General features: G+C 37.3%; 1 protein-coding gene across 1 annotated transcript; it reads right to left on the bottom strand.

The window, feature by feature from the left end:
• Positions 1–1,374: 1,374 nt before the first annotated feature.
• Positions 1,375–12,487, bottom strand: LOC113504280 (nucleolar GTP-binding protein 1). Its single transcript, XM_026886516.1, has 15 exons — positions 12,358–12,487; positions 12,109–12,261; positions 11,299–11,420; positions 10,738–10,873; positions 9,998–10,099; positions 9,417–9,509; positions 8,578–8,727; positions 7,743–7,900; positions 7,043–7,184; positions 6,479–6,659; positions 5,856–5,965; positions 4,763–4,881; positions 4,080–4,213; positions 2,862–3,025; positions 1,375–1,730 (listed from the first exon to the last, which is right to left on the bottom strand). Exons 1-15 carry the CDS (start codon positions 12,403–12,405, stop codon positions 1,575–1,577), a joined length of 1,968 nt encoding a protein of 655 aa, XP_026742317.1. The 5' UTR covers positions 12,406–12,487; the 3' UTR covers positions 1,375–1,574.
• Between the last annotated feature and the right edge of the window lie 298 nt (positions 12,488–12,785).

Below are 12,785 nucleotides of genomic sequence, written 5' to 3'. Positions count from 1 at the left end.
TTAATCTGTACGCATTCGCCTGTAATTTATTCGCAATACGATGCTCAGATTTATGAATGGTTTAATTAGACACGGCTTGTAACTGTCCTGGAGATTGTGTACAAAATGAGGCTTTTTGTTGATTTTTTTTTGTTTTTTTTTCAATGGCAACCCAACAGCCTTTGTAACATAGAGCATTTGATTATTTTTTCTTTTCCTGTTCAAATGCATAGATTAAAATATAACTACAAGAAAGGTCTAATTATAAAAATGAATAATATTAATTAAATATAAATGTGCCATTCATTTTGCTAATTTTGTGTTTTATTTAACCTAATTTTGATACAAAGACAAATATTTAAGTGATGAAGGTCACTCACCATGACTTGATTGAATGCGTATTATGCGGGTTCAATACCCACATCTGACCTCACTTAAACTGGTTTATGAAAGCAGCCCAACCAGGACGGAATCCCGACGGATTTGATATCTTAGCGCTAGAATCACGAAGTTAAAATATCTTATTTGAAGTCACTCACAATAGTTTTTAATTTTTATGTAGAAAATTAACGATTTGTGAGCAGAGGGAAAAACTACGTAAAAATGACAGTGAGGAGATGAGTGCAACATTCCCCATGTTTGGTCGATGGATGGCGCTAAATACGAGACAGGGACGTGACCTTAAGAAGGAACAGGAAACTAATGACGCTCTCTTCCATTCACGACTTTTACTTGAACTGCGAGCCTCCGTATATATTGCGAGTATCGCATTATTTCTCGCCTCGTCTAAATAAGACTAATCCATATAAATAATTGAAATAAAACAAAATATTGTCTCTTAAAATAATTTTATTTCAGTTGAAATCTTATAAGTTTGATATAAACATATAGGCAGGTCGACGGCCATTTGTACCATAGCACACAAACAGTGGATTCACAAACATTTTATTATTAGATACTGTCGATGAAATGCAATATTGGCATTAAGTGTTACCTTCTGAATAATTATTGTGGCAACACTGAGCAAATAACTCAAACAAGTCTATTATAATATACTTATATTTACAATAAGGCCGAAGTGTGTGCGGTGAAGCTCAAATAAAACAAAAAAGGACCGTCAAATAAATTAACTGAATACAAAAGAATAGGTTTTAAAATTGAAATCTATACTAAAATGTAGTATATTCTGTTTACTAGCTTAAAAAGTAACAAGTATATTGATTAAAAGAATTATTTACCAAGCAATGTAATACCGACTGTATTATCAATAAATAAAAGGACAAAAACTGAAAAAATATATAAAAACTAGCTGTCCCAGCAAACTACGTACCGCCTAACAGTCGATGTACATGTTTTTTTTTGCAATTTTTCAATAATTTCTATATTTTAAAACCGTTTAAACCTTCTCTGGATTGCTACGAATATTTCAATAAAAAAAACTAAAATAAATTAGCCAAATCGGTTGAGCCGTTCTCGAGCTTTATCGAGACAAACGAACGGCAATTCATTTTAATTAACACACATATGTATATACCACAAGTTTATAATCACCGCACACAATACCAAGTACACTAATACACATATAATATGTTGTCTTATCGTCTGTCCGTCTTGCCGACGCCTCTCTTGCCGGCGAACAGATGTTTCGGCATCTTGGTTCCGATAAATCTGTCGGCCTCTCCCTTGAGACCCATACGCTTGGTCTTCTTCGCTATCGCCACGTGAGCCAGCTTCTTGGCTTTCTGTTGCATCTGTGAGAGATTTAGTCATTAGTAACTTATTATTACTGCCTATACATTATTGAGATCAAATATTTATTAAATTATGTATCATAAGGGCTTTATGAAGTATTTTAGACTAGAATCCTTACTAATATTATAAATGCGAAAGTAACTCTGTCTGTCTGTCTGTCTGTCTGTCAGTCTGTTACGCTTTTACGTCTAAATCACTGAACTGATTTTAATGAAATTTGGTACAGGGATAGAGTTGACCTTGAGAAAGAACATAGGATAGCTTTTATCCCGGACTTTTGAAGAGCTCTCTTGGAAACGCGATATAACCGAACTCGACGCGGGCGAAGCCGCGGGCGAAAAGATAATCTGTAGTATGATTGAGGGAGATCTTATCTTAAGAGGTTGCTAGAATATTGTCCAGAAATCGCTCAAGACGTTCAAGAGAATGGTAAATATATAACTGTCCGTGGCATGGGTAATGCGCGTGTGAGTACAGACTCACCGCGCGACCTTATGTCACGCTCGCTGTGCGCCGCGATATGACTGACGCGAGGTATGGACTACCACGCGCAGCTTCGAACCGGCGACTATATATCATTTCCCGATGAAAACATTTGGCAAAAACGTAAGTACGTAGTAATTTTAGGAAGAATGGGCTTGTTACCCCTTCAGACAAAGTTTTTTTTGCAACGCTAAACGCTGTTCGTTTAACTTATACGTATTGAAATGAAAATTCAAAGTTGCATGACTTGACGAAAATGAAAGTTCATTGTCAATTTTTTAAAAACTTACAAATAATCTGTATTGATCAAAAATTAAATTGATATATTCCAATTAGTCTGCTAAGGAGCATATTCTGTTCATTTAATTACAATGTCTAGCACCCACAGGGAAGAAACTGCGCAACCAACTCCCTGGCAATAGGAGGCTTGCTAATTTATTTATTTGGCTCATCAACAATGAGTACACTGTCGCATTTAAAATAAAAATACATTGTGAACTTAAGTATAAGCATCTCACTACTTATAGAAGAGCACTCTATGCAGTAATAATGCGCAAATACGCGTAGGGAATCATTAATTTCTTACAGAAGCCTTGCCTAGCAATGAACCTGTACAAAATAAATCCATCTCTAAGTATAGGACTTACAACAGCATTTCCAACGCCGGTAGTGTCCCTGGCGGGCTTGCTGACGGAGCGTCCTCTCTCCTCGATCTTCTGCCTCTTGGCGGCGGGCGCGGACTGCGAGCGGGAGCGGGAGCGGCCGCGGGAGCGAGTGAAGTGGGCCTCTTTGGTCTCCGACATATCCACTCCTAGGGGGGAAGATAGTTTTGTGTTAGAGGAAATGTAAGAAAATTGTTTGTAGAGATAGAATTGAAGTTTAAAATGGTTGGCTTTTTGTCGTTTAAGATGAAATAATTTATTCTTTAGGTAGTACCATGGAGTCGACATTTACTATCTGATTACCCTGAAAAGAGATCTCCAAACAACTTCATGTGTAGTTGTGTTTGCCACAAAACTTGTTGAGTATTTTTTTGAAAAATTAAATACAAATTTCTTTAAAAAGATCATTAAACAGTCCACGACAAATTGTGAACTGTTAAGTTGTGTATACGCCCAATAATCGCTTTCGATTGTAATATACTAGACCTATTCTTTAAGTCTGATCTACAGATTAATTTTCACAATATTATATTAAAATCTACACTGGTCTTAACATTCAAATTAATCTTCTAAAATAACTGTCCGTGGCATGGGTAATGCGCGTGTGAGTACAGCCTCACCGCGCGACCTTATGTCACGCTCGCTGTGCGCCGCGATATGACTGACGCGAGGTATGGACTACCTCGCACAGCTTCGAACCGGCGACATGATAAATAAAATGTAAAAAAATAAGAACCTAAAAATACCTCTCATAATATAACTCTACCTACTCTATTCGTAAACTTTTGTGTAGCTTTTTGTAAAAAAGCTCTTAGAATAAAACGCGGCTAAAATTAAATGTAAAACAACAATAAAGATTACCAGACCAAATATACCACGGAAATAGATCAGTCGTTCATTTATTTAAATTGCCTATTACCTATTTTTAAGAACGAAAAAATGAAGAATTTTGTAGACATAGCTGGTATTATGTACTTATATAATTATTGTGTATGAATTTGTATGTATAAAATTAAAAAGTCTAAATATTGAAAAACAAAATGAAATATATCCAAACTCAGGACAAGCATTCTTGGATCACACAAACGCTTGTCCCAAATGGGTTTGGCGTGGTGACCTCAACTATTAGGCTTTCCGTGCCTATATTTATGTACCCAACATAAATCACATATATCATATACAATATATATATAGCCAACTGACCGAGTTTCTCCATCTCGTCCCTGAGCTTGGCGGTGGAGCGGTCCTTGGCCCTGGCGCGGGAGTTGCGCGGCATCACCGGCTTCGTGGACTGCTTCACGAGGCGAGACTCGTCCTTCAGGATCGCCTTCTTGTTGCTGTAATCATATTAAAGACATAACATGGTGGTAGGATACAATAAAACTGGTCAATGAGGGTTGTGAAAACAGGCTAGAGATAAATAAATCGGTTGGTTGACAAGCGAATTTGTGAACGTTACAACATTGCTTAGCCTCAAAATGTATTATTAGTATTCATTCAGTTGGTCGGTTGACGAGCGACCATCATTGTCATAACGAGTTCCTCCGTGTTTCGAACGGAAGGCACGTTAAATTGTGGGTCCCGGTTGTTATTCATGCATCTTGGACAACCAGTCTAACAAAGAGGTATTGTCTAGGTAACTGGGTTGAAGAGGTCAGATAGGCAGTCGCTCCTTGTAAAACACTGGTACTCAGCTGAATCCGGTTAGACTGGGATCCAACCCCAACATAGATGGAAAAAGGCTAGGGCGGTGATGATGCCGAGACAATGAGAAGAGATGAATGAAGACAAAAAACACATTGAGCCGATCAGGAATATTTTTTTATAGGACACAAATCCTCCTCAATAAATTAATTTAATATGATCATTAAATATCTCATACATACCGTATCTGGCGCGCCAGCTCTCTGATCTCCTTCATGGTGTCATCCAGCTCTATCTTGGGCACGGCGTAGAGCCCTCCCTCCATGCGGAGGTCTTCCTCCTTCTCAAGCTCGGCCAGTTTCTAGAAGAATCAAGAAGATAGAAGATTAATCAGTGATTGACTTTTTTTTGTGTAAAAACATAGGACATACTTATAAAAAAGAGAGCTTGGCACAAACCGTGGTGGGTATGAAAATTAGGCAGTATATAATTCTCATAGCTACGTCATATGCATTTAAAATTTCATAAAAATCGGTCAAACCGTTTCGGGAGGAGTATGGTAAACAATTGATAAAATAAATAGTCACCCTATGATTGACTGGTAGAGAATGCCTTTGTACTTATTTTCATGTATAAGTATAAAGAAATAGGTAATATATAACTGTCCGTGGCATGGGTACTGCGCGTGTGAGTACAGACTCACCGCGCGACCTTATGTCACGCTCGCTGTGCGCCGCGATATGACTGACGCGAGGTATGGACTACCTCGCACAGCTTCGAACCGGCGACATACATATTTAATGAATAATATTCACATTCTTCCTCTTAACAAAATCCATCTAATCACTTATTTTTAGGCCTCTTTTGTTTAGTTCTAAACAATAATTATTTAGATTAAGACAAAATACGTCCAAAATCAGTAACAAGCATCTTCCTTTCAACTTCTAAACGACTGGACATAGTTCTGTTTGAATCAAAATGTGTTTGATTCAATTAAGCTAAACCATCCATTTTCAGGCTAATTTAGTTCTTATAATGTTAACGAAAAATTAAAAATGATTTACACATAGCAGGCCCAACCTAGAGTTGTACTACACAATTACTATAGCTAGTATATACTAGATACTAGCTGCCCCAGCAAACCTTTTTTCCATATAAAATAGGTTCTATGAAACAAGAAAAAAAATGCGCTACGAGAAATAGATGTTGCCCTAATCTCACACCTACCGAATATGTATACGAAATATCTTGAGGATCGGTAGAACCGTTTCGGAGGAGTTCAATTTAGTACAAAGTGACACGAGAATTTGATATACATATTAGACTATGACTCACGTCGAAGATGTCCGGGTCGATGTAGTCGGCGATGTTGTGTCCCTCCCAGAACTCCGGGATCGGGTCGTGGCGCTCCTCCTCCGGGATCTCCGCGTAGTTCTTCTGGAGGTCTGTGTAGGTAATAGGGCATTATTGCATTGTATAAAGTACATATGAGATAAATGGTCGCAACTTTGTATTATTGAGATAAGATAGAATAATATATATAGATAGATTAATCAGGGCATGTAAGGGGTATTAAATGATGTAACAAATACAATACAACAAATTATGGATAAGAGTGATAAATTAAAAATATAATTCAATGTATAAAGCGTGGGGTGACTTTGTAAATAGTTTTATCATCAGGCAACCCACGCTTTTTTTTATCTTTGGTCTATTAGGTTTTTTTTAAACTTCTGCCGAATATCTTTAAACGTCTTCTTCGAAGTTCTGACGTAAAAATATTAATGTAAATAACCTAAACGGCAGAACTTCTGACAAATGACCAGATTTCTTATTATTCTTATCTTGAATAGCTGACATTTAGGTCCCATAAAAGTTTCATGAAGTTTGTCTCAGAACTTTTTAATTCAAATCGACTATATGTTTTGTTTTTACAACAATATAATTGCTATTCTCACCGAGTACATAATCGTCTCCCTCCTCCAGCTCGATGTCTCTCTCCAGCTTCCTCTTGCGAGCCGCCTTGTCAGCTAGCATCTGCTTCTTCTTGGCGACGGCGGGCGGGATGACGGCGGGCCGCGGCTTGGAGTCGCGCGGCGCGGGGACTGCCACGTGGAGGCGGTTCAGGATGCCGTCCACCTGAAGGGGGAAAAAATATATATCTCTATTAAAAAAAGATCGACACCGCAGTAAAGAATTTAATCTTTGTGTCGCGGGGGTTTCACAAACATACAAATAACGTGACGATTAAAGATCACATATAATGCTTGTCCTACGCGATCGATCCTACCTATCGTATACCTACGGTATATGTTTAATTTTATACTATACACGTAAAACTATTGTAAGGATCATAAGGAAACTTTACACTAATGTAGGCTACATTTCATCCTGGCATTACCACGGAAATGAAAACCACCGCGCGGTATAAACTGAGGCTCACGCAGACGGAATCGTGAACAACCGCTACGAAAAGCTATTTTCCTTCTTTCCTATCTATAACAGCCACTACTCTCTCTTACCTTCTTGGTTCTCATCTTCTCGGTAACCCTGTGTCCCAGCAGCCGCTCGCAGGCCTCGATCTTGACCTCCTGCACGCCCTCCTCCGTCATGGTCGACATGCGCATCACGGGGACCACCGAGAGGTCCGAGTTGGGGTCCGCGCTGGGGGTAACAAATACATTTTAATAACTACTAATATTGTAAATGTGAAAGTTTGATTGCTACGCATTGACGAGAAGAATACTTAACCAATAATCATTATACTTAGCACTTTTTTCTTGGAGGGTTTAGATAAATTATACTCAGACACTGAACAATTTATCGTGCTTACACACAAGCATTTGTCCTGGGTGGGAATCGAACCCATGTCCTCCGGTATAACAAAGCCACTAACCACTAGAATTATCCTATTGTGTTCATAGACCATTGAAATGTTGCTGAGTATACTAATAAAACGTTATTTACAATATCCTTCTAATATTATAAAGGCGAAAGTTTGTATCTACCGTCCCACTGAACAGAGTTAAACGAAACTTGGTACACGGATAGTTTATAACCAGAAACCTCTAAACGGAGTTGAAACTTAACACACTTACAGTTCATAACCAGGATTAACTCATAGCAAACTTTTTATCATGATTCCATGTTCCCGTGGGATCATTTTCGACTTTTAGCGGGTGTACTACCCACGGGCAACAGCTAGTATTCCAATGTACTTACTTGACCAGGTTACCCTTAGAGCAGCTCAGCATGAGGTCTTCGATGAGTTGCTTCTTGCCTTCGGGCAGATCCTCGGGCTTGATGACATCCATCTTGTTCAGGACTACTATCAGCGGCTTGTTGCTGAATAGAGGCTTAATGCTCTCGAACAGAGATATCTGAGGGATGAAGAGATTAGTTTAGTGTATGTCTAGAAGAATCAACTGTTTTTTAAATTTGATAACACTAAAGTTGGTAGAATGTCTTTTAACTGTCTTCTGTCAATCTCGTGTTAAATGCTGTGGTTGTTTGTTAGTTCTATGGTCAACGAAGTTTACAGTTCAATTATGGATTTTCTTGCCGGTTCTTCTCCATAAGAATGACACTTCGGAACCGTGCAACAAGAGTCAGTAATGTAGCGTTTTAAAAGTGCCTGGAAAACGGCCTATTTTAAATAAAACTTTTGATTTTGATTAAGTATGGTCTATGTCAGGCACAGCAAAAGTAGGAAAAAGGAATATGAAGTAATTCTTTCGCTGTTTTTGAAATCTTTGACAAAAGCTATAATTTTGACTGCAGTAGAATTAGGTACTTCATTTCATAGAATTTTGTGTGAATCAATTCAGTAGTCTTTTACTTCTATTTAAAAAAAAAAACAAGGACGCTAATTCCTTAGTGATCCTTGTATCATGGGGGCTTTCACAAACATTCAAGTCACCCAGACTCAGGACAAGCGTTCGTGGATCAGACACATATTTGTCCTTCGCGTGTTTGGCGTGGTGACGTCTACCACTGGTCTATCTATGGCACTGTGCAGTCATTAACATCAGCAAGGTGTATGTGTATGTAGCCTGACCTGTTCCTCGATGCTGTGTCCGCACTGCTCGGAGGGGTCGAGCACGTACAGTACGGCGGCGCGCAGGTGCGCCAGCGCGGTCACGGCCTGCATCTCGATCACGTTGCGCTGCTCCAGCGGGTGGTCCAGGATGCCCGGCGTGTCGATCACCTGGACAAGGGTCAAGTGGACTTACTTGAACATTCTTCTCTATAGGAATGATAATTTGGAATTGTGCAACTGAAGTTGTATATCTAACGTTATAAAAGTGCCTTCAAAACTACTTGAAGTAAAGTTTGTCGTTGATTTTGGGTTACACTGTCATTTATAATGATCATTTGATTTCATTGCATCAATACTTTAAAGAAGTGTGAATTTGAGAGTGGCCTTTGCCCAGTATTGGAGGACAGTGGGCTAGATAAAAAAGATTGCAAGATTTTAGAATTCGTGGTTTTGTAAAATAAAAATGACAGTTAAATAACATGCTATTGAAGTAATCAACGCGAAGATTTTACGACACGATGCACGACCAAAAATATTGATCCCGTTCTTTTAACATGTTTTAAGGTGACAATTTATTTACAACCTCTAGTTTAGGAAAGATTGATGACTGAAAGATTGGTTTTAAGGTTTAAAATGTTACCAACTTAAATTTTTTACTTTATTTGTAGTAAATATTTTAATTAAATAAATAACTGTCCGTGGCATGGGTAATGCGCGTGTGAGTACAGCCTCACCGCGCGACCTTATGTCACGCTCGCTGTGCGCCGCGATATGACTGACGCGAGGTATGGACTACCACGCACAGCTTCGAACCGGCGACTATATATATATAACATATATAAGTTGTAACATCTCACCTGCCACCTCAAATACTTGTAGTCTGTGTGCCCGACGTACAAACTCTTCGTTGTGAACGCATAAGGCTGTACTTCTACATCTGCTCGTGTTATCTAACAAAAAAGAAAATATAATTAGGTTTATTATTCTAATGAAGTCGAGATCGTCTTTCAGGGAAAGGATCTATCATCATCCATCACCCTAGCCTTTTCCCTATGTTGGGGTCGGCTTCCAGTCTAACCGGATGCAACTAAGTACCAGAGTTTTACAAGGAGCGCCTGCCTATCTGACCTCCTCAACCCAGTTACCTGGGCAACACGATACCCCTTAGTTAGACTGGTTGTCAGACTTTATAGCTTCTGACTACCTTAGACATAGCAAAATGACGACTTTAGCTTGTTACTAGAGACATTTTAGAACTACACTAAGCTAGGTGTTAACTTTATTGTCATTTGACACATCGTTATTTACAATTAAATGCAAATAAAAAGTACAATATACAAATATCAGTCAGGACTCAAGCCTTAGACTCCTGGCTACTTGAAATTGAAATAATTAGTCAGTGACCTTGACAGCTTGCTTTGGTATAGCGACTACATACCTTGTTTATGAAACTGGACTTGCCGACGTTAGGGAACCCGCAGATGATGATGGTGCGCGTGTAAGGGTCGATGGACGGCAGACGGGCTAAATGTTGTCGGACCTAGAAACAAATAGATACTTGATTAATGTCTAAGAACCCAGTTTCTGATGTGACTACTGTGTTTTACGATTATGAAATAAATTCTTAACGTGAAATTCTTATGTGATACTTGTGAGCAGTTTTAAAGTTTTAACTTATTAAGTGTGGAATGTTTTCTTTTTACTGTAAAGGCCTATGAAATTGTGAAGTCTTTTCTATGCCTGGTCAATCAAAGGTCAAATAACACTTACATACTGGCACATAGCGGCCAGATACTGTTAATATGTAGCACACAAAAAAAATAGTCGGGCTACCCCGATAAATACGCGTGAGTAAACCGTTACATCATTTAATAACACAAAAAAAAAACATAAAAAGACATACAGAGTAGGTATTCAGGTAATGGTACCTTCATCAATTAGTATTATCCTTATCCTTAATATAAAAGTGAGTTTGTTTGTTATGCTTTTTCGCGGAAAATTACTCAATCATCATGAAATCTTGTACACATATTCTTGGAGGTATTAGAAGTAACATAGGGTACTTTTTATTAAGAAAAAAAAAAATGTTTTTTACAAAAAATAATTTCTAAGTATTCTTAATCAAAATTCACTCATTTTATGCAAACATAGTACATTGATCCAGTATGTATATCTCACCTGTTCCAAATAAGTGAGGTTTGCGGCCTGTCGCTTCATGATGGTTGCCATGCGACCGAGGGCCGCGCGCTTCAGCTGCTTGCATCGGTACAGAGAGTCACCGTACTTCAGCAGGCGGACGTAGTCCTTGGCTACGCTGTTAGTGGAAATCTTAAGTTATTGAAGTTATGATTTTTTTTTATATGGCTTGTTTTAGATCTCTAAAGGCCTCCCGCGTTTGCCCAGCAGTGGGATCTCTTTTCTCTTCCAAAGCTTATCCTTTGAGATTTTCGGCCACTTATTAAAAGCTACGATAGTTTTTAATAATTTAAAACTAGTTATTGTTTTTAACCTTAGATGGATTATCAACCTGTTACACTTGTTAAATGATACAACGGATTATTATATTTTTAACTTTTACAAGTGATTCGAATTTAAATGAAGGAACGATCCAATAGTAAAACAATCCCTTCTTGGCGATCCCTTTCAAGAGTGTTCTGAAGTAAATTTAAAGCTATTATTCAAGCTAGCTGACATTAATTCAAGTCACATTTAATAATATCTAGTTGGTAAGTAACTTACGTGTCAATAAGATGTCTGGCGGTGTTCAGTTGTCCGAGACCAAGCTTGTAGTGATCCTTGTCATACAATACATTCATAAGATCTGCATAGAACGGGTGCACATCATCTAGTTTGGGGAATTCCTGTAACAATAGAATATAACATATAGGAATATGTTTTTCAAAAACAATTTGTGGAGTATATTAAGTCCATTGATAATGATTTCACTTTTACAAAAGGGATACACTGACGTAGGCGATATATTTGGCATAGTGATGCAAAACAAAAACAAATTGTTTACTGTATTGCTATAGTCACAAATTTTCATTCCAAATTTATTTGTTTTGGATAATTAAAAAAGATAAACAATCTTGGTGTGATTTTTTGTACAAACTGTTGCATTTATGTCATGTATTAAAATTGATATTATTTATACAAAATATCTATATATATAAAACACCATAATTATATAGTGTTAAAACATACATGAATGACAAATCTCTCAATAATAATAAGGCATAGTAAATATACAAGAGTATTAATTTGCCATTACAAATATTGTGCAATACAGAACCAGGTAAATAACAATCTTATGCAATTTAGATTGTACCAAGCCTCGAATTTTAAACACTTATTCTATGATAACTATAAAATTCCTTGTAAAAATACCACTTTTATTCATTTTGAAAACAGCTAAACCGGTATTTATGAAAACTTTATTGGAACAAGCAGACTCACATGAACAAACACATTTTAAACTACAGGTTGCGATACCTTCGAGGTGTTTTTATTGATTAAAAATATTTTTATGCATTAATTCTAAGTACATACCTGAATAATCCTAGAAAGACGGTCGTGAAAGTTCTGTTGCGTAAATTTCACTTTTCTCATATAAAACCCACGAATCCTTGATATCTTGTAGTGTTTGTGTACCACTGTCGGTGTTTTCCTTTGTGTTTTGGACAATATTATGTCCACAAAGTCCTGAAATACAAAATAAACGTGTGTGTATTAAGGTTAAAAATACAATTCAACATTTTGAAGGTATATTGGGTTTTAATATAGGATTGTAATATTTACCTTTGCTGTGGGGACCACAGCGATTTTTTTGAAGTTGTACAAACTCATTTTTGTTTATTTTGTTACACTTATAAATAAAATAGAGCCCTGCATGAGCTCAACACGTAAACACGTGTTTTGAAAAGAATGTGGATTTGTGGACATGAAAGACGTCAATTCGTTATTTCACGTTTTGTTGCTCCTACATGTTAAGCGCTAGAGAAAACGTAATAAAAAATTTGGGTGAAGATTTTTCGATAAATTATATAAAAATAATATGAAGTTAGTAGAACTGACTGAATACGATTTTGATTTATAATTTGAGCGGAATACAGTTTCACTTTCTTGGTGTGCACTCCTACTTCAGGTCATAAGAATTAGGTGTTCTCAAAACGCAATCGTTGAAGGTGTTGCTAGTTGATAATATGTCTATCTTCTATGTACCAAAC

The sequence above is a fragment of the Trichoplusia ni genome, chromosome 21, assembly GCF_003590095.1.
Source record: "Trichoplusia ni isolate ovarian cell line Hi5 chromosome 21, tn1, whole genome shotgun sequence".
Classification (NCBI taxonomy): Eukaryota; Metazoa; Arthropoda; class Insecta; order Lepidoptera; family Noctuidae; genus Trichoplusia; species Trichoplusia ni.
Note: the sequence above shows the minus strand (reverse complement) of the source record. Positions and strands in the feature narration are given on the sequence as shown.

Coding starts and splice junctions, on each gene's coding strand:
- LOC113504280 (XM_026886516.1), bottom strand. CDS start 12,405: ATGAGTTTGTACAACTTCAAAAAAATCGCTGTGGTCCCCACAGCAAAG. Junction 10,874..11,298: donor GCCAGACATCTTATTGACAC/GTAAGTTACTTA, acceptor TTCCACTAACAG/CGTAGCCAAGGACTACGTCC. Junction 10,100..10,737: donor ACCTCACTTATTTGGAACAG/GTGAGATATACA, acceptor ATTTGTTTCTAG/GTCCGACAACATTTAGCCCG.